The 20,562-nt window shown below is 39.8% G+C and overlaps 2 protein-coding genes across 4 annotated transcripts; one reads left to right on the top strand and one right to left on the bottom strand.

The window, feature by feature from the left end:
• Positions 1 to 242: 242 nt before the first annotated feature.
• On the bottom strand, positions 243 to 2,322 carry Crk (Crk proto-oncogene, adaptor protein). Its single transcript, XM_073972174.1, has 2 exons — positions 2,051 to 2,322; positions 243 to 1,983 (listed from the first exon to the last, which is right to left on the bottom strand). The coding sequence occupies exon 2, from the start codon at positions 1,906 to 1,908 to the stop codon at positions 991 to 993; it is 918 nt and encodes a 305-aa protein (XP_073828275.1). The 5' UTR covers positions 1,909 to 1,983; positions 2,051 to 2,322; the 3' UTR covers positions 243 to 990.
• A 3,463-nt stretch (positions 2,323 to 5,785) lies between these two features.
• Positions 5,786 to 19,752, top strand: sl (small wing phospholipase C gamma 1). 3 transcript variants are annotated; one of them, XM_073972210.1, is made up of 4 exons: positions 5,786 to 5,917; positions 13,385 to 13,475; positions 13,593 to 17,203; positions 17,273 to 19,752. In XM_073972210.1, exons 3-4 carry the CDS (start codon positions 15,424 to 15,426, stop codon positions 19,234 to 19,236), a joined length of 3,744 nt encoding a protein of 1,247 aa, XP_073828311.1. In that variant the 5' UTR covers positions 5,786 to 5,917; positions 13,385 to 13,475; positions 13,593 to 15,423; the 3' UTR covers positions 19,237 to 19,752. The 3 variants fall into 3 exon arrangements, with proteins under 3 accessions (XP_073828311.1, XP_073828312.1, XP_073828310.1); XM_073972211.1 differs by having other exon boundaries at positions 13,385 to 13,479; XM_073972209.1 differs by lacking the exon at positions 5,786 to 5,917 and having other exon boundaries at positions 13,181 to 17,203.
• Positions 19,753 to 20,562: the final 810 nt, after the last annotated feature.

Below are 20,562 nucleotides of genomic sequence, written 5' to 3'. Positions count from 1 at the left end.
TCGAATTAAGCTCGACTCCAGTGTGTACATGTTCGTATTTGTTTCGTTTTTCTGTGTTGGGAGCAGCATATCCCCGGAATGCCTGCTCCCGAGCCGGGACGGAGGAAAACCCAGGACCAATATATCTGTGCTCAGTTTGTCACATTCGCATCTTCACCCAACGAGAAATGAATTAAAAAATTAATATTAAAAATTATTTTCGCCCTAATAGCCAACATTTTCAAATAAATACGAATAATTAATTACATTTTTAATTAATTTTATTACTTAAATTTATATACATGACTTTTTTAATTTAAATTTTTGGAGAATGATTTGTTGTTGTTGTTTGTCTCTTAATTATGTAATAACTACTTAATATTTAGAATTTAATCTCCCTGAAATAATTAATGGAAAATAATACAGATATATTTTTGTTGTTTTTTAATAATTTATATATATGTTTGTATATATGTATATTATATTCATAATTTTGGGTTTTGTTGAGTTTATATATGAGAGAGAATTACAATTACATAATTATTATTTATATTAGTTGCTCATTACGAGAATTACGATGTTTAACAATACTTTTACACAAAACTTATTACGGGTGTATGTGTGTGGTTGCCTCAATAAATTTAGCAAATTATTAAGAGAGTTTTATAGAGATTTCCATTCTACAAAAACAAAAAGAAACAAAAACTATATATAATTGTAATATTTAAATATGTAATCAATCAATCGATCACCAACTTCAGAGAAAACGAAATAATGGCTGGTTCCGTTTCGGTCTTTTGGTAAATAATGTTACATGCATATGTGCTTGCCAATACTCCATTAACTTACGAGTGTTTTTTGAGAATAAATATTTGTTTAAATATATAGTGTTTTTTTGTTGTGGCTTGTTGTACACTTGTCAATGTTTTTTTTATTATTATTTATACACCATTATCGATGGACCAGAGCAGATCATCATCGCCGTTGACGACTTCCATAAAGTCAAAACATTTATTCTCCCCAATCATTGTTGGTATGTGTATGCTCGTCCGCTGTCTGGACATTGTCTTTGGGATCACAGTCGTCTATAAATTCGACATGTGTAAAGGGAAAGTGTCCTTTTTTGCCTTTCAGCTCTCCTTCCCATTGACCATTAATGTTCGTCTTTGTGACCTTTATTATATCGCCCACTTCCAGTTTGAGAGCGGTCTTGTCATAAGCATTTGGAACACGCGCCTGCTTGACTCTTGCATATGCTGGTAATTTTCGATTCAAGTCCGACTTCTTTAGTGTGTTACTTAATTGATGGCATGCAGGCGGCGATGGAACTGGGTCACCAGCGGATGCTACACGCTGCTGCCTCATTATATTGTTAGAACTAACACCACAATTTCCAGACGATGGGCGTTCCATTACATGATGTTCGTCGTTATCTTCGTACTTTTGTACATAGGGCACCGGGATTTGACCGATCTGACCAAGTGCATTTTTAGCTGTCCACCATTGGTCCTCATCTTTTCTCACAATGGTTAAAACCTCACCACGCCTAAATGGCAAGTCATCCTGATCACTGCCATCGAAATCAAACTTCCCTATAACGCGTTCCACTTTCTTGGCAGCTGGCCTCCGCAACGGTGTTGTGTCCAAATAATGTAAGGTATAAAACGTTAGGAGATCGGGCAAAGTATCAAATGATTGATCTCCTATACGATAGACGGTCATGTCGTGGTCGTGTATTTTATTGATTATGTAGTTGCTAACTTTGGTGTCTTCTCGTACGCACAATACATAGTCGCCAGCAATTGACTTGCTGTCACGCACCAAAAACACTCCTCGCTCCCGTTCATTCATCAGCAATTCGGTGGCGTCCTGACGTGACATTGGCCCAAAGTACCAGCTGTTTTCGTCGTTGACGTCGAATGTGTCCATTTTTGGTAAGGTGGTTACGGTGTTCTTATAGATATGGGTGTTTTCCGCAGAGCTTTACAAAACTTTCATAAACGACTATAATTTAAAGAAACAATTACATATTTTACACCAATGTCTGGAGGTAATTATCGAAGAGACTCACCCTATTTTCAGTTGCTGAGTAGTATTTTTTCCTACTTCCATTTGATTTCCCCCTCCTCGCAGTGACAATTTTTACAGCAACATCGAGTATACCTTCATTTATCTTGACTTCTCGTAGTAATTGTTCAATTTTTCAATGTTCAGTGTTTGTTTTCGGTATCACCTTGGAATTTACTTGAATTCAGAAACAATTTTCTGCAAAATATTTTCATTCATATGTTTGGACTTTTGTTAGTATGTGTGTGTTTGTCCTGACTACTGAGTATCTACTATTCGATAATCAGTACCGAATAATCGTAATAATATAATACCGAATAGTTTGGAGATTCAGGCGTGTGCGGTAGAGCTGGCAAACCATCGATATTCCCAACATTAGATATTTTCGATATAATATTTTAAAATGTCGATTGCTATCGATTCGTTAAGTTGTCAACACCATTAATTTGGAGATGAAAATGGCGGAAATGGCAATGCTTTTCTTGACATTTTGCACAAGTAGTTCACAGAAATGTAAATGAGAATAAACAATTGCTTTTACTTTATAAAAATATTAAAAAATACATTTTACTTTTGTCCTGTCCTAGGGACCCCTAGCGTTTGGAGCAGGAACGAACTCACTGACGGCTCTGGCTGGCTGATACGTTTGCACCGGCGAAAGCTCAGTCTTCGGGGCCGCAGTTCTTTTCAGTGAGTTAGACCTCGCTAGGTGGACAAAAAAACAAAATTACTATTGCCAGCTGGGGAACACTAATAACATGAATCATTTCATTATCATCTCCTATGTATCTGTCTGTGATTGGTTACTTTGGCACTATGCTGTTATTCGTGCCTGGGAAATCCCCTCCCCACCGTGGTATTCCTTTTTCTCCCAAGAATGTATCCTGGAATACCCCATTCCTTCCCCACCTGCGTGCGATCTACGTTTTCTTACCTGTGAAAACCTTTAGCCTTCCATATTAAGATAAATATTTCAAGAATTTCAATTAAACATTATAAAAACCATTTATTTAGTTTACTCTTTAGCTTCGTTAATTTTCAAAATAATTCATATTCAAGCTAAATCAATACAGAAGAAATTATAGAGTTTATATTAAGATTTTCTGACAGAAATAATTTTAAATCTTGCTTATTTCCTATAATTTTTTACGACGCCAAATAAATAATCTTCTTATTTCTCTCTTTGCAGGTTTTAGCAGCGGTCACCACCAGGAGGATGCTTTCACAAAAGATGCGGCTATGATTGTTGTGTAGGCCGGGTTCAAACTTTTCACCAAAGTGTAAGTAAGTACTAGTAAGTATATGGTATTAGCACTGTAATTATATTCCCGCTTTAAGGATATCTTTATTTAATTAATATTTATTCATATGTTATCTTCATGTTTTTTTCTTTTCAGGACGAACAAAAGGATATTCACCTGGACATTGAACGGCGATTAAGGAAAACTAGGAGAATATGGTAACCTAACCCTGAATCGAGCTCGACCCCGAGTGCTGTACCTAGACCGAAAATACGGTAAGTAATCTTATTAAAATCCCTTTTGTTTACCCCTTTTGATAATGTTTTCTTTCTTTTTTTTCTTTTCATGCGTGGAATCTAATTATATGGCTTGTCGTCCGTCTGTCTGTCCGGAGTTTATGGTGGTAATGGTCTATTGGGAAAAGGTATACCAATGCATGTCGGCTTGAGCATGCATGAGAGCAGCGCCTCCCTCGGTGAATTGGACAGTGATGGGTGTGACTCCCGGACGTAGCTGATGGCGTTGTATTCACGTTTATTTCTTTCTTGCTTTTAAGTTTTTGTTTAGTTTTCTTGCTTTTGTTACTTTAGCTTAGTCCAACTTTGTTTGTTTTCAATTTCTGATTTTATTTTCTCAATCTTTCCTTATATTTTAAAAAGTTTTAATAACAGTTTCTTTTCATCAGTTTTGGTATAAACTTTGTGTTATTTATTTTATTTCGTTTATTTCAGTGCGTTTTATTTATGGCAACATAACAAATAGTTCCAATAAAACAAATGAATGAGACAAACTCGTCTTCAATAAAAATTATTTTGCACCAATTACTTTTGTTTTTCTTTGGTGGGCCTTGGGGAGTCACACGTCCAATCTTATTTAAAGGTGTCATCAAAAAGGACAGATTTTCTACCTTTCCTTTTACAGGAAATCTTTTTCCCTCCTGTCATCATTTTTCTCCTCTCTTTTACTTCCCCCTAGTGACTTTTTAAACATCCATCTAAAACCAGCTGTTTGTCATGTGAATTGTTTTTCTTCTTCTTATTTTTATTCTTGCCTTGACAGTTAGTGATCTAAGTGTCGCACACCACAAACCCCACTATCCTGCCGATAACCTTCATCAAAGGATAGGAGGGAACAAGGACCTGCGACGATCAATAAATAAAATAATTTGTGTCCCTATTTTTAATAATAATTAATGTAAATGTGTATATCAGCAACCAATATCGTCGTCGTATGGCAACCCCACTGCTTTTTTCTCGATTTCTTAAAAAGAAAACTGGAATGAATCGTAAAAATGAATTTTATGTGGATGTGAACCAACTTTAGGCTTTTACGGCTCAGTGTAAACCTTCCATAATTGTAATTGTGCTCCCTTAATACGTGCGATCGGCTCAAATCGCCTAGTGAGAACCACCCTTTCTGTACAAATGGTGCCAAATGCTATCAACCAATAGTGGCTACTAGATATATCCAGAACTAGAAGAAGTTATTTAGTTCGCGGTTTTTACTTCTCTGGTACGGACGGACATATTGTGATAATTGAAAAAAAAAGAAAAAAACAATTTATATGTGGAATGTGGAAGATAGAAGTTTCCTTCCTGTAATTTAAGCAAGGATTAAAGAATTTTCGTTCGTAAAGAAAATTGCAAAAGTCCTTTAAACAACAAAGAGAAAAACATGAATGGAAATACTACGAGGTAGTGAATGTGTGCGTGCGTGCGCGTTATTATGAGAATTGCCGGTGCTACAACCGTGTATCAATGACGGGAACGGGTAGAGAAACGTTAGTTATGGCAAAATCAAAGTGCGTGTTAAAAAAAATTTTAAACGTCTAATGTGCCTGTCAATTATAACAAAAAAAGAAAAATACGGAAAGCGTGTAAGAATTGTTTGAAATGTTGTAAGAAATTGATGGAAAATGCTAGCGGATATAAAGTGAAATTTTGTGTGATATAAAATGACCAACCATTATTTGGTGAAACGTATCATAAAAAGAAATCATGGAAAAAGCAAATTGAATAATAATTGAAAGCTAAAATTCAGTTTGGGTTTGTTTTTTTCGAAAGCAAAATGTATAACCTAAAACAAAGGTCGTCCGTGTGTTTGTGTGTACAAATCAGAGGCTGAATGAAGCTGCATTTGCACTCAATGAAATGCACTCATTCAAGAAAAAAAAATAACACAGCGCGGTTCTGGCGGAAAATAATGAATTTCGAAAATCTATGGTAACGGTATTTTCGATGTAATGAGCATCACAAAGAGTCATACGTAAAAGAAAACAAAAAAAAAAAAAGAAAAGGAATCTAATTAGAAATGTAGAAATGAAACCAAAACAAAACAAGAAGTGCTCGATTTTTAATACTAATTAATGAAAGCATGTCGATATAGTGAACCGAGTCAATAAATAGAAAACGGGAATTCATATAAATGTTAGATGAAAAATTATAATTTATTAGAATTATGGTCAATAAAACAAATAAAAGTATTACTTTGTGTTGTGGAATGTATGTAATTGCTGACCGACCCGTTGAAGCGGTGGGTTGGTAGTATTTTGGCATTGTTTACCGAAGAGAAATCTCCAACTTTAGTGTGTTATAGCCCCCAATGGCCATTAACTAATTTTAACTACAGTGGTGAGTACTCAATGCTGATATTTCTTTGAGATTTACTAACGTAACTATTTTCATCCTAATGCAAACGAGTTTTTTTTTTGAAAGACATTTGATCTTCCTGACCAAGGCATAAGAATGACAACTAGTGAATGGCCTACTATGAAACAAATTGGCAGATTAAATTACATTAAACCTAGCTATAATGCCGTATGGTGCATGAGTGAATATGCAACCTTCTTTACCACTGGGATCGCTTGCCATTGAAAGTTAACAGCATTGACAAATAAACAGGATAGGTCAAAGTCTCTGTAAAAGAAATGGTGTTTCAAAATTATATTGAAAGTGGTAGCTGTGGACACCCTACTGAAGTAGATAAGTTGTCTTCATTTAAAAAAACTCAGCTACGATAAACTTAGAAGCTACTCTTTATGCGATCCAAATATAAGTCGCGAACACCATAGCTTCTTGGAGCGTATTAATGGATTTTCCCGCATTTCTGAATAATATATGAAAATATGTATAAGCTTATTATATACACACACAGTTATATGTACACGTATTCCCTCTATATACCACGCTGCCATTAATTTTTTCTTTAATCTACAAATGAATCTGACAAACTTGTTCCCAAAAATATTGGGTGAAAGCCTGATACTAAGTACATGGATCATTTCCAGTTGCGAGATAAGTTTTTAAATTATTTGTGGTTTTAATTACAAACCAAAACCGCTTTTTACCAACCTCATTTATCCACATCTTCCGTCATACGTGGAATGTTTTTACTTGCCACTCTGCTAATTCCAATACCTAACAACAAAAGTAGGGTGTTTGACTGAATATATTAAGTAATTGAGATTTGCCATTTGACTTCCTGACTCAATCTAATACAACCTCATTATCACTAGTTACTAACCCCTTATTGCTTTAGATCTCGGGCGTGGTAAACCCCTAGGGATTTCCCTCTTAAGTCCTCAATTTCATAGAGACAACTTCCCACTGCCCTTACGATTCTACACTTAACAAACTTCTTGCATAGTTTCGCATTAATATTTTTCCCGAAATCACTCAGCTGGTGATTCCGATGGTACACCTCCTGACCCGGGAGAAACCTAACCTTGCGTGTACGTATGTTAAACTTCCTGGATCGATCCAGATAGCTTCTCTGCAGATTCTTCTTCACTTCGCTTCGCACCAGTTCCAATTTTGAAGCCTTAGGTATAGCGCTAAAATCGGGATCACTCATACTCTCTAATTGCTTTGCAAGCCTATACACGCTACCATGGGTTACCATATTTGTACCGAATAATGCGAAGTAGGGGGTCATGCCTATTGAAGAGTGAACCGACGACCGTAGAGCACATTCTATCGCGGATATATTCTGGTCCCAATCGCGCTGGTCGTCTTTGAGATAAGAACGGATCGCAGATAAAATTGACTGATTCACCCTTTCTGATTGGTTTGCTTGAGGCGAATATAGTCCAGTTTTGAAATGCTTCACTCCGTAAGATTCCAGGAAGCTGGTGAAATCTTTCCCAACGAACTGCTGCCCATTGTCAGACATCAGTACCTCCGGTACCCCAAATTTATGGAAGACTTCGTCCATTAGGAATTTGATGACGTTACGAGACGTCGCTTTGGACATGGGCTTCAGTAAAACATACTTCGTAAAATGGTCAAGGACAATAAAAATGTACGAATTATTATCCTTCGACCGAACGTATGGACCCAAAAAGTCAACATACACTTTCTGAAATGGTCGCTCGAAAATCACATTCGCCTCCATGGGTTGCTGCATGTTTCTGTAGTTTGCCTTTGACTCTTTGCATGTCTCACAGTTCCTCACAAAGTCTCTTATTTGGGCATTCATATTCGGCCAGTAATAGAGTTGTTTCAGCCTTTTCAGCGTCTTGTGATATCCTCCATGCGCTGCTGTTGGAGAATTGTGAGCTTTGCTAATGGTTGTCGTAGTCAATCGGGCTGGCACCCAAAGCTTCCAAACAAAATCCTCGTGGGGAATGTCGACTGTCATAGGGATTGTCTTTTTGTAAATATATCCGTCTCTTGCTAGAAGATCGGGTAGAGACTCCTGGTTTTGCTCAATGGTATGTATCTTGGCTAAATAATCATCAGTCTTAAATTCTTCCGATTCTAAATCCACTATGCTCTCCATTTGCTCGACCAATTCTTCCAGATTGTACCGGGACAGAACGTCCGGGACAACGTTCTGACTTCCTCTTCGGTGCTCTATTTCAAACGAGTGACTCTGCAATAACAAGCTCCACCTGGCTAAGCGTCCACTCAACTCTTTATTCCCCATCAGCCATTTGAGCGAAGAATGGTCTGTGATGACCGTAAAAGGCATCAGCTCAATATACGGCCGGAACTTTTTAATTGCCATCACAACCGCCAGGCATTCACGTTCGGTCACCGTGTAATTTTTCTGTGCCGGCGTGAGTTTTTGTGACATGTAAGCCACCGGATGTTCTCCCCCATTATCGTCCTTCTGAAATAAGACACCGCCAATCCCCAAATCAGAAGCATCACACTGCACGTAGAAATGCCTACCGAAATCGGGGTGTTGCAACACTGGACTTTGCGTTAGGGCCTCTTTAAGCTTATTGAAAGCTTCCTGTGCTTCCTTCCCAAACTCAAACGATCGTCCTTTCTTTAGAGTTGCGAAAATCGGAGCTGCTAGAGTGGCATAGTCGGCAATGAAGCGGCGGTACCAGCCGGTCATCCCTGTAAATCGACGGACTTGCCGCGCGTTTTTTGGATACGTGCAATCTACGATTGCTGCAACTTTCTGCGGATCCACTTTCAATTGACCGCCACCCACGACATACCCCAAATAGCGTAGCTCCCGAAAGCAAAACTTGGACTTGTTCACATTTATAGTTAGCTTTGCTTTCTTCAGAAGGTCTGCTACTTGGGTTAGAAGTTGCAGATGGGTCTCAAAGTCCGGGGCTACGATGAGCAGGTCGTCTAAATACACAAACACCCTTTCCCGTAGATGCCCGGGGATAACCTTATCCATCAACCGACATAACCTTTGGGCCGCATTACACAGCCCAAAAGGCATGACGGTATAATGGTATAAGGGTCTCCCCGGTACAGTGAAAGCTGTCTTCTCCCTGCTTTTTATTTCGAGTGGGATCTGCCAGAAGGCGTCCTTCAGATCCACACTCGAAATAAAATGCGTATCCCCTAACCTGCTGAGAAGACCCTCAATGTTTGGGAGAGGATAAGCATCCTTGACAGTCAGGGCATTGAGCTTCCTGGCGTCCAGGCATAGTCGGTTCTTGGTACCCTTACGAACCAAGGTTACCGGACTATTCCAAGGACTCTGGCTTAGCTCAATGACCCTCATGTCCAGCATCCTATCCAGCTCCGCAAACATGAGAGCCTGGACCGCAGGCGAGACTGGGTAGTGTCTCTGCTTGACAGGTTCTGCATTGGCCGTGTCAATAACGTGTGTCTCTAGCTCCGTCTTACCCAATCCTAGCACCTCGAAGGAAGGATACAGTTCTATTACCGCCTCTAGTTTCTTCCTATCTTCCTCGGACAGGCGATGGGCGGTTGGATCTACGGGCTCTGTGTCGGTTTCCTCTTCTACAGACAGACACTCCACTGCAGTTATCAGTTTAAAAGCTCTCATGAAATCGATGCCGAGATAAAGTGATCTACTTAATGTGGGAACCAAAAAGAACTCCACTTCTTTCTCGACTGACCTCAACCTAATGTTGACCCTTATTCTGCCAATTACTTGATGTGGGGTCCCATCTGCGGTTTTGATGATCGACCTATATGAAAAAATCGGTATCCCCTCCCTATCGGCCAACTCCACTGCGCCTTCTCCCAAACACGTCACCGTGGCCCCGCTATCCAATAACCCTTCCACTTCGGTGTTTCCGATACGTATTTTGGCATACAGGCGGGTATCGTCGCCTTGGTACAACATCGCTTCATCTATTTGTCTTCTAAGCCTTCTCCTAGCCTTGTATCTACTTCGGGCATTTTCGATCCTTTTCCTTCTACCCCTACTCCAAAAATTCAATCCATTTCCATTCAATCTTACGCTTACGTCTAGGTTGTTCGTTCCAGATTCTTTAGTACTCATACTAACTATTGCGCTTTCTTCGCCTTCATGGCCCTTATGATCTAATTTTTCTCCATTGCCTTCATGGCTCTTACAACCTAATTCGTATTCATTGCCTTCGTGGCTCTTAGAACCTAATTCGTCTCCTTTTACTTCATTAAATATCCTACTCCTTGCCGCCTCATACTCTCGTAGACGTACGTGCCATGGCTTTATTTCCTTAGTTCTAACTCCCTCGCTTCCATCTTTCTTTACTCTGTCACCAGTCGTCTTCTCTAGAATCCTAATCGGGAGTCCCTCATGCTCCTTATGCCTCACTTTCGGGGATGCGATTGGGCCGGACGAGTCATCCCCTTCATCGTTCCGGACTGCTGGTTTCCCTGGCACTTCGGGCAACTGGGCTTGGTTACACCCTCCATGCCACAACCATAGCAGAATAGATTCCTCTTAGTCGATGGGCATTCAATGAATCCATGACCCCTCTCCTTACAGTTCCAACAAATATAGTTGGCCTGTCTGGATATGGCATCAACCTCGAGTTCTTTTGGAAGTTCGTAGTCGATTGCATGGACTCGGGGGTTGTATGATTGCCGGTGCAATTGCGAAGCTTGCCTCTGGTTCGCCAGCAACTGCTCAGCTTTCCGACACTCCTCCCGGAAATGCTGAAGCCCATAAATTCTCATTGGAAAGACCAGCGATGCCATGGATGGTTTCAGGTTGTTTTTCAACATATCTACCAACATCCCCTCATCCATGGGCACTCGCTGTTGATGATGCAGGCGGAGCATTGCGTTGTAGAACTCCTCGAAAGGTTCTTGGGGTCCCTGACGTCGGTCCATCATGCGACGCTGCACATCAAAGTCGCTTTCGAACTTCCTGAATTGAGACAGAAACGCTTGCTTAATATCCTCGAAACAACTTAAACGACCTAGCCGCCGCTGCATCCAGAACCAGTCTTCTGCTGGCCCTTCCAACAGCTGCGGGAACTTGATCACCACCTCCTCGTCGCTGCAGCCAAAGTCTCTCTTCAAAAGCTCTAAGCGAAAGATGAAGTCCTCAGCTGTGATCGACTTTGATGTACCATCAAATCGCAATTTCCACTTGTCCATCTCGCTTCGTCTTTGACTGAAGTATTGTATGTGACTAGGCTCGTACGGGGGATTCTGTGGCAGCCCTGAAAGTGTTGCCGGTATCGGTTGACGATCGTACGGGGGATTTGGTGGTAGATTCTGCGATGGGACTGGTGCCGGTACTGGTGGACGACCGTACAGGTGATTTGGTGGTAGATTCGGCGGTGGGACTGGTGCCGGTACTGGTGGACGATCATACAGGTGATTTGGTGGTAGATTCGGCTGTGGGACTGGTGCCGGTACTGGTGGACGATCATACAGGTGATTTGGTGGTAGATTCGGCTGTGGGACTGGTGCCGGTACTGGTGGACGATCGTACAGGGGATTTGGTGGTAGACTAGGCGGTGGGACTGACGGCGGGTCAGCCTGCGGGTTTTGTGGTCGACCATAGGGAATACCTCCCATCTCCATCAGGCTGTTTTGTACTAGTCTTGGCACCAACTGGCACAATTTTTCGTTCAGAAGCCGATTCACATCCGCCTGACCCACCTCAATTGCTAAATTTATGATCTCGCGTAGCTGTTGATCTGTCGCTGCGGCATATGGCTTGTCTTGCTGCCCCTGGGGACCTCTGTCTCTCACTTCCTGCCGGATACTTTGGGCTGTGATACTACTAAACTGGGGAGTACTAGGCGTACCGTCTCCGCCTGACGAAATCGACTCCTCCAAAGATCGTGCTGGACTCGATCTGGCCGACCTCGTAACCCCGCCCTCTTCTCTTGCAATAGCTGTGCAAGTTGCCGTTGTTGACGTTGTTGTCGTAGTAGTTAACACCGAAGTGGTGTCCGTAGCAACAGCTGTCGTTGTAGTTGTATTAGGCATCTCGGAGCAGTTCGGGTCCCTATCCTCTACCTCGTAAGACTTAGACCTCGTTTTCATCACCTAAGCTCAGATAAACAAGTCCTAACCACGCGCTACTTCGACTTACCACAATTATCCTCACTTTGCTACCGTTCCTTGTTACGACGAATACTTTAACAAAATATCAAAAAAACTTATTACTCTTCCTCAGTAATTTTTCTCTCCTCTGAGATTATCACGGATTGTCGAGACGATATTCCAACTACTAGGATTGAAAACGTAGACCATCCGCAAGTGGGTAAATTAACCAATCACAAACACAATAACATATTTAATAAACCTCCAAACCGTAAACATTATATTTTTAAATGATTCTTTATATACAACTTGAATTAACTGGGATCAGTTCGCTACCTCGCCCGCTACTTCCCTCGCGGACACTGAATAATGATCCCACAGACTCCTATCCAGGACTCACGAATCTGGAAATGTGCAATCAACACTGACTTTGTCGGGCAGGTAAGCAAACTAATTTAGTCTATCGTTAACTACTTACTGAAACTAACTGCCATTTTCTCTTCCCAGCCTCGTCGCTACCGACTTGCTACTTCTAATAAAAAGTAAGTATGCCGTGACCTACGAAGCTTTTCAGAGAAAAACGTTACCACCTCCACCCCATTCAACCCCTTTGAGGCCGAACATCCTGCCTACAGTTAAGACTTTGGAAAACCCTTCACCGGCCTAAGATGATCGAACCCCCAAGACGTAGGACAAGGTTAAGCGTGGCAAAAAAAAAATGAAATTGGAAACCTGATAACTCAGGCCCCATGTTGCGGGCGCCATTTTTGTCCTGTCCTAGGGACCCCTAGCGTTTGGAGCAGGAACGAACTCACTGACGGCTCTGGCTGGCTGATACGTTTGCACCGGCGAAAGCTCAGTCTTCGGGGCCGCAGTTCTTTTCAGTGAGTTAGACCTCGCTAGGTGGACAAAAAAACAAAATTACTATTGCCAGCTGGGGAACACTAATAACATGAATCATTTCATTATCATCTCCTATGTATCTGTCTGTGATTGGTTACTTTGGCACTATGCTGTTATTCGTGCCTGGGAAATCCCCTCCCCACCGTGGTATTCCTTTTTCTCCCAAGAATGTATCCTGGAATACCCCATTCCTTCCCCACCTGCGTGCGATCTACGTTTTCTTACCTGTGAAAACCTTTAGCCTTCCATATTAAGATAAATATTTCAAGAATTTCAATTAAACATTATAAAAACCATTTATTTAGTTTACTCTTTAGCTTCGTTAATTTTCAAAATAATTCATATTCAAGCTAAATCAATACAGAAGAAATTATAGAGTTTATATTAAGATTTTCTGACAGAAATAATTTTAAATCTTGCTTATTTCCTATAATTTTTTACGACGCCAAATAAATAATCTTCTTATTTCTCTCTTTGCAGGTTTTAGCAGCGGTCACCACCAGGAGGATGCTTTCACAAAAGATGCGGCTATGATTGTTGTGTAGGCCGGGTTCAAACTTTTCACCAAAGTGTAAGTAAGTACTAGTAAGTATATGGTATTAGCACTGTAATTATATTCCCGCTTTAAGGATATCTTTATTTAATTAATATTTATTCATATGTTATCTTCATGTTTTTTTCTTTTCAGGACGAACAAAAGGATATTCACCTGGACATTGAACGGCGATTAAGGAAAACTAGGAGAATATGGTAACCTAACCCTGAATCGAGCTCGACCCCGAGTGCTGTACCTAGACCGAAAATACGGTAAGTAATCTTATTAAAATCCCTTTTGTTTACCCCTTTTGATAATGTTTTCTTTCTTTTTTTTCTTTTCATGCGTGGAATCTAATTATATGGCTTGTCGTCCGTCTGTCTGTCCGGAGTTTATGGTGGTAATGGTCTATTGGGAAAAGGTATACCAATGCATGTCGGCTTGAGCATGCATGAGAGCAGCGCCTCCCTCGGTGAATTGGACAGTGATGGGTGTGACTCCCGGACGTAGCTGATGGCGTTGTATTCACGTTTATTTCTTTCTTGCTTTTAAGTTTTTGTTTAGTTTTCTTGCTTTTGTTACTTTAGCTTAGTCCAACTTTGTTTGTTTTCAATTTCTGATTTTATTTTCTCAATCTTTCCTTATATTTTAAAAAGTTTTAATAACAGTTTCTTTTCATCAGTTTTGGTATAAACTTTGTGTTATTTATTTTATTTCGTTTATTTCAGTGCGTTTTATTTATGGCAACATAACAAATAGTTCCAATAAAACAAATGAATGAGACAAACTCGTCTTCAATAAAAATTATTTTGCACCAATTACTTTTGTTTTTCTTTGGTGGGCCTTGGGGAGTCACACGTCCAATCTTATTTAAAGGTGTCATCAAAAAGGACAGATTTTCTACCTTTCCTTTTACAGGAAATCTTTTTCCCTCCTGTCATCATTTTTCTCCTCTCTTTTACTTCCCCCTAGTGACTTTTTAAACATCCATCTAAAACCAGCTGTTTGTCATGTGAATTGTTTTTCTTCTTCTTATTTTTATTCTTGCCTTGACAGTTAGTGATCTAAGTGTCGCACACCACACTTTTCCGAAAAATGTACGAAATTTCTATTTATTTCAAATAATTTTAGGTTGGGGGTTTTTGTTCCGATAATATCGATAGGCAAAACTATCAATCGATATTTAATTTTTAAAAAACAATCGATTTTATCGATATTGCCATCGATTTTTTGCCAGCTCTAGATTCTAGAGCAGCCATGCACGCGTCTTTACGAAAAAGTTAACTACAACTCTCTTTCCCATACAAAAACCCAACATAGCATTCTCTTCTTGTGCACCATTGTTCTAGAGACGCATAATTTCATGCAATTTTTTCATTGAGATCATCCTAGTGGGGACCGGGACTTACGAAATCTCTTGATTTCAAATGTCAATTCCATAGCGTATACGTCAAATAAATTCCAATGGATTTATAACCAGGAAAATTATTTTATTAGTTGAACTAGTTCAGTAAACTGGTTTCACAACATAGACAGTTCCGATAATTCCTTACCGAAACTGTCCCTTGAACTAGTTCATTCCGGAAAGACTTGTAAAAGTTAACATTTCCACTTTCTTTTTTATTCCAATAAAGTGCCTTAAATTATAATAAATAATTGTTTACAAAACAAGTGCAATTAGTCTTAAATAACAAAAACAAAACGTAGAATTATTGTTAAATATGGTACATTACATTCTCGGCATCATCATTGACTGCAAGTAAAATTCGGACAAAAACAACAAACATATAGAAACAAACAACGATTTTGTATACTCTGATGATGGGCATGTTGGTATGGACAAGCAGGAAATCATAACCATATTTTATTGATAAAGCGCAGATAAAGAACAAAGGCACAACGGGGCAGGACGGTAATAGTGAAGAGTTCACTTCGTCTGTTAGAGCATAGAAGAGAATTGGAGTGCTAAAATTGCGGAAAGAAAATGTTTAACTGTTTTAGTTCACTGAGTGTCCCCACTCTTGGGGAGATGGAACAAATAATCTGCATGCTGGAGCGTGGCACTATTGTTACCAAACTTTATAGTAAACAACGACGACCCGAGCAGCGAAGACTAATGTTGATAAGAGAGACTCGACAAATATTATGGTCACAGGTGACGGCTAATACTCGCATCGATTATGAGGGCTCATTGGAATTGAGGGAAATCAAAGAAATTCGTGTAGGCAAGAACTCTAAAGAGTTCCGCAATTGCCTGGACGAGGCCAAGCGCTTTGATGCCGGTAAATGTTTTGTTGTTTTGCATGGTAGCTCTTTTAAACTGAAAACATTCTCGGTCGTTGCCCTCTCGGAACATGAAGCTGAAAATTGGGTCAAAGGGCTGCGGTATATGGTGCAGGACACTATCAATGCTTCATACCCTCTGCAAGTGGAACGTTGGTTACGCCGAGAATATTATGCCATAGAAAATTCTTCGAGCACTCAGTCATCCAAAGATGGTGGTCAAGTGACCGTTAAAGACTTTAAGGCATTCCTCAGCAGTATTAGTTGCAAAATGACAACATCCAAACTGATGGACTGTTTCAACGAGGAAGATGTAAGGAGAAAAAATGATCTACGATTCGATGACTTTGCACGTTTGTACCGGAAACTAATACAACCAGCAGGATTTCTTGAAGATTTGTTCCATAGTTTACCTGGTGGAGAATTTGCTTATTCAAAGGATGGTCAAAATGTAACATTACGGGAATTTGAAAAATTTTTGCAGACAGAACAACAAGAGGCTTTGGGCAGAGATAGTACGGCTGTTTCAAATTTTATCCGTGAATTTTTACAGGACATAGAACGTGAGGTCCACGATCCATACTTTACAGTCAGCGAGTTTGTCGACTACCTCTTTTCCAAACATAATGATTTGTGGGACAATGATTGTGATCGCGTCTACATGGATATGAAACAACCACTCTCCAATTACTGGATTGCCTCATCTCACAACACTTATTTAACGGGTGATCAATTTTCATCGGAATCCTCATGTGAAGCCTATGCTAGAGCCCTGCGCATGGGTTGTCGTTGTATTGAGCTTGATTGTTGGAATGGTCCAGACAATTTGCCGCATATATTTCATGGTCACACAATGACATCCAAGATTAAATTTAAAGATGTCATCAAAACTATCAAGGAGCACGCCTTTGTAACTTCCGAATTTCCAGTGATTTTATCTATAGAACAAAACTGCTCCCTGGAACAACAACGTAATATGGCACATGCACTGTGTGAAGTGTTTGGTGATATGTTGTTAACACAACGCATTGATCGAGCTGAAACCCAATTGCCCTCACCATATCAGCTGAGAAGAAAAATCATATTGAAACATAAAAAATTACCCGAATTCGAAGATGCCTCAGCTTCATCTTTGACTTCAAATAGTTCATCGAATTCGACAAACCTATTAACATCTTCAGGAAGTCGAGGTTCAATTTCTGGTCCAGATGATCAAGGAGATGGCATTAGAAATGTGCTCAAAGAAGGGCTTTTATACTTTAAAGATCCGGTTGACAAAATTTGGAATCACTACCATTTTGTTTTAACTCAGCAGGAGCTAATATATTCATCTCAGACTGAAGATACCAACTCGGCTGGTGGAGATGACGATGACAATGCTGTTGCCGCATCGTCCACTACATTAATGCCAAAGGCCAAAGATAATTTAATGAATGACGAATTGCATTTTGGTGAGAATTGGTTTCATGGTAAACTTGAAGGTAAGAGGAGACATCTTTAAAAATTATTAAGGATAATAACAATAAGAATGGTGTGTCTCCCTTTTCTAGGTGGCCGCAGTGAAGCTGATCAGCTACTGGAAGCTTATAAGCATCTGGGAGATGGTACTTTTCTAGTACGTGAATCGGCAACATTCGTTGGAGACTACAGCCTTTCATTTTGGAGACGTGGACCCAACCATTGTCGTATTAAACTTAAGCATGAAAATGGCACCACAAAATACTATCTCGTGGATAACTTTGTTTTTGATTCACTGTACTCACTGATTGTCTACTATCGCAAGAATATGCTGCGTAGTGCAGAATTTTCCATAACTCTAAAAGAACCTGTACCACAACCCAAAAAACACGAATCCCAAGAATGGTTTCATCCACATACCACCAAGGAACAGGCGGAACAGGTTTTAATTAAACTGGATGTGGGTTCGTTTTTAGTAAGACCCTCGGTACAAAGTGCCAATGCTTTCGTTATATCGTTTACCATTAATCGAAAAATCAAACATTGCCGCATAATGCAAGAGGGCCGTTTATTTGTGGTGGACACCAATCAATTCGAATCATTGGTATCATTGGTAAAGCACTACATGCGCAATCCTCTGTATCGCAATGTAAAACTAGTCTACCCAGTATCTCAAGAACTATTAAAGCAAAAACTATTGGCCTGCCAAGCTTCTTTAGATCATGGCAATGGTGATTTTCATGATGCCTCAAGTTATATGGATGCTTCTAGTCTAGAAGATACGGTCACCTGTAAGGCCCTATACAGCTATAAAGCAGACAAACCAGATGAATTGTCATTTCCTAAACATGCCATTATTACAAATGTCCAAAGGAATAGCTCGATGTGGTGGAAGGGAGATTATGGTGGTCTCAAGCAACGTCATTTCCCAGCAAACTATGTTAAGGTTATCGATTCGAGTTCAGACGATTACAATACATTTAACGATGAGTCCAACAGTGAACAGTTTCCACGTACAGATTCCATTGAGATACACGGTGCCGTAGCTTCGTTGTTCGAGTCTAATGAGCCTGGGATTCTATTGAAGCTACAAATCCAAACACCAACAATGCAAAATTCCTTTGTGATTGGTTTTGACAATCAGGAACAGGCTTATGACTGGTTCAAAGCTATTCAAGAGGCAGCTTTAATCGCCAATCAGCTAGCAACGGAGAGAAGAAAAAAGGAACGTTCAGCTCGTGTCGCCAAAGAAATGTCAGACTTGATTATATATTTCCGCAGTGTACCGTTTAGGGAACACTCATGGGTCTTCTATGAAATGTCCAGTTTTCCGGAGACAAAGGCCGAAAAACAATTTGTACAACAAAACACTCTGCTTTTTGTGGCCTATCATCGTCATCAAATAAGTCGTGTCTATCCCAAAGGTCAACGCTTAGACTCATCGAATTTTAATCCAGTGCCATTCTGGAATGTTGGCTCCCAAATGATAGCCCTAAATTATCAAACTGGTGACAAAGCTATGCAACTGAATCAAGCTAAATTTCGCGATAATGCCATGTGCGGTTACCTTTTGAAACCAAAGTTTATGCAGCTGGAAGGATTTGATCCCAACAATCCGCTAACCATTAGTCCTCTTGAAGAAAAACTAGTCAAAATTCGTATTATTGCTGCCAGGCATCTATTTCGGGCTGGTAAATGTAGTAATCCCATGGTTGTTGTGGAAATTGCCGGTGCCAGTTTTGACACAGGTGTTAAGCATCGCACAAAAGTCTGTGAAAACGGTTTCAATCCTGTCTGGAATGAAATGTGTGAATTTTCTGTTAAAAATCCACATTTTGCTCTGCTTCGATTTGAGGTTCAGGACGAGGATATGTTTGCCGAGACCCACTTCATTGCTCAGGCATGCTATCCACTTAACTGTATTAGAACCGGTTATCGCAGTGTTACATTACGCAATAAGTTCAGTGAAGAATTGGAATTAGCTTCATTGTTGATACATGTCGATATAAAAGAAGCAGCCGCTACGGAAACCCATGCTGTAATTGGTGGATTCTGAGCAAGGAAACGAAATTTGATCGATGAGAAAAAGCATTTAAACACCGAGCGGACAAATGTTTATTTTAGCACAAATATTTTTGTTTTATAATATTGCGTATGTATGTCTGTTTAGATCTATATTTTAGTTTGTTTTTTAAACAGAAATTAACTCGAAAGACTTATAATTTTATTTTTAATTGTAATTCCAAGCACTACGAAAGATGGAAGTCGGTGTACTTTTAAATTGTATTTCTTGTTTTATAATTTGCAATTTTAGTTAAATTTTGTATTCCTTTTTTTCTTTCTTCAAAATGCTTCCAAAGTTATCTCACACGAAAACTTAAAACAAAAACTTTTTACATGTTGTATGTATTAACTAACACATATTTTATATGAATTGGAAAAATGTACTATATTTTACTACAGACAAATATGTTATTCATTTTTGTAACAACAATGAGATGTGATTTTCATATACATACATATCTATATACATTCATATACACAAATTTTAATAAAATGTATTTTATAACTATGTATATGGTGAATATTTTTGTATTTTTATAACTTGCGAATTGTGGTTGTATATTATACAAATTAAATGCTTTTGGATAAAATGAAATGTTTTTAGACTTGGTAACAAATATTGGCCTTAACAAACAGTTAATTTGCGTGAAAAAATGGGTTGAAGCCAAGGTGTCTTTTTTGTTCTCTCGATTTGTGATTAAACCACACTTTTCGCGATTTTCCACTGCTGTGGCTTCTAGATACTCGAAGTTTTCGACAGACTGGGGACTAAAGTAGTAGCATATGCTGACGACGTTGTTCTTTTTAATCAGTGGAAAATTCTTGTCGATGCTGTCGAAACTGATGCGGGTGCGCTGGTAAAGCTCTCTCGCTGGGCTCACCACAATGGTCTTGGGGTGAACCCTGCTAAGACTGAGCTGGTACTATTCACCAGCAAAAAGAAATATTGCCGCATTTGTGCCGCCCAATGCTGGATGGTGTGCGGTTAGATCTCTCTACGGAGGCGAAATACCTGGGAGTGGTCCTGGACCATCAGCTAAGATGGAAAAGGAACACGGAGGAGAGGTCTGGTTGCGCTCTACTCCTGCAAGAACTCCATAGGTAAGAGCTGGGGTCTCAGACCACATGTAATACACTGGCTGTATAGGACAGTGGTCTGCCCCTTTCTGACTTATGGATGTCTCGTCTGGTGGCAAGCCCTGGAAATTAACGCCAACTTGTCTAGATTATCTTCAGTGCAACCCCTCAGGCAGCCCTGAATGCTGCTTTGAATTTCCAAACTCTGGATGTTCTGACGCAGTACCAAGCATCCAGGAGT

This window comes from Musca autumnalis, unplaced genomic scaffold (genome assembly GCF_047663935.1).
Source record: "Musca autumnalis isolate F117 unplaced genomic scaffold, ASM4766393v1 scaffold_3, whole genome shotgun sequence".
In the NCBI taxonomy this organism is placed as follows: Eukaryota; Metazoa; Arthropoda; class Insecta; order Diptera; family Muscidae; genus Musca; species Musca autumnalis.
The sequence above is the reverse complement of the archived record's forward strand: the minus strand, read 5'-3'. Positions and strand labels throughout refer to the sequence as shown.

Coding starts and splice junctions, on each gene's coding strand:
- Crk (XM_073972174.1), bottom strand. CDS start 1,908: ATGGACACATTCGACGTCAACGACGAAAACAGCTGGTACTTTGGGCCA.
- sl (XM_073972210.1), top strand. CDS start 15,424: ATGTTTAACTGTTTTAGTTCACTGAGTGTCCCCACTCTTGGGGAGATG. Junction 17,204..17,272: donor GTTTCATGGTAAACTTGAAG/GTAAGAGGAGAC, acceptor TCCCTTTTCTAG/GTGGCCGCAGTGAAGCTGAT.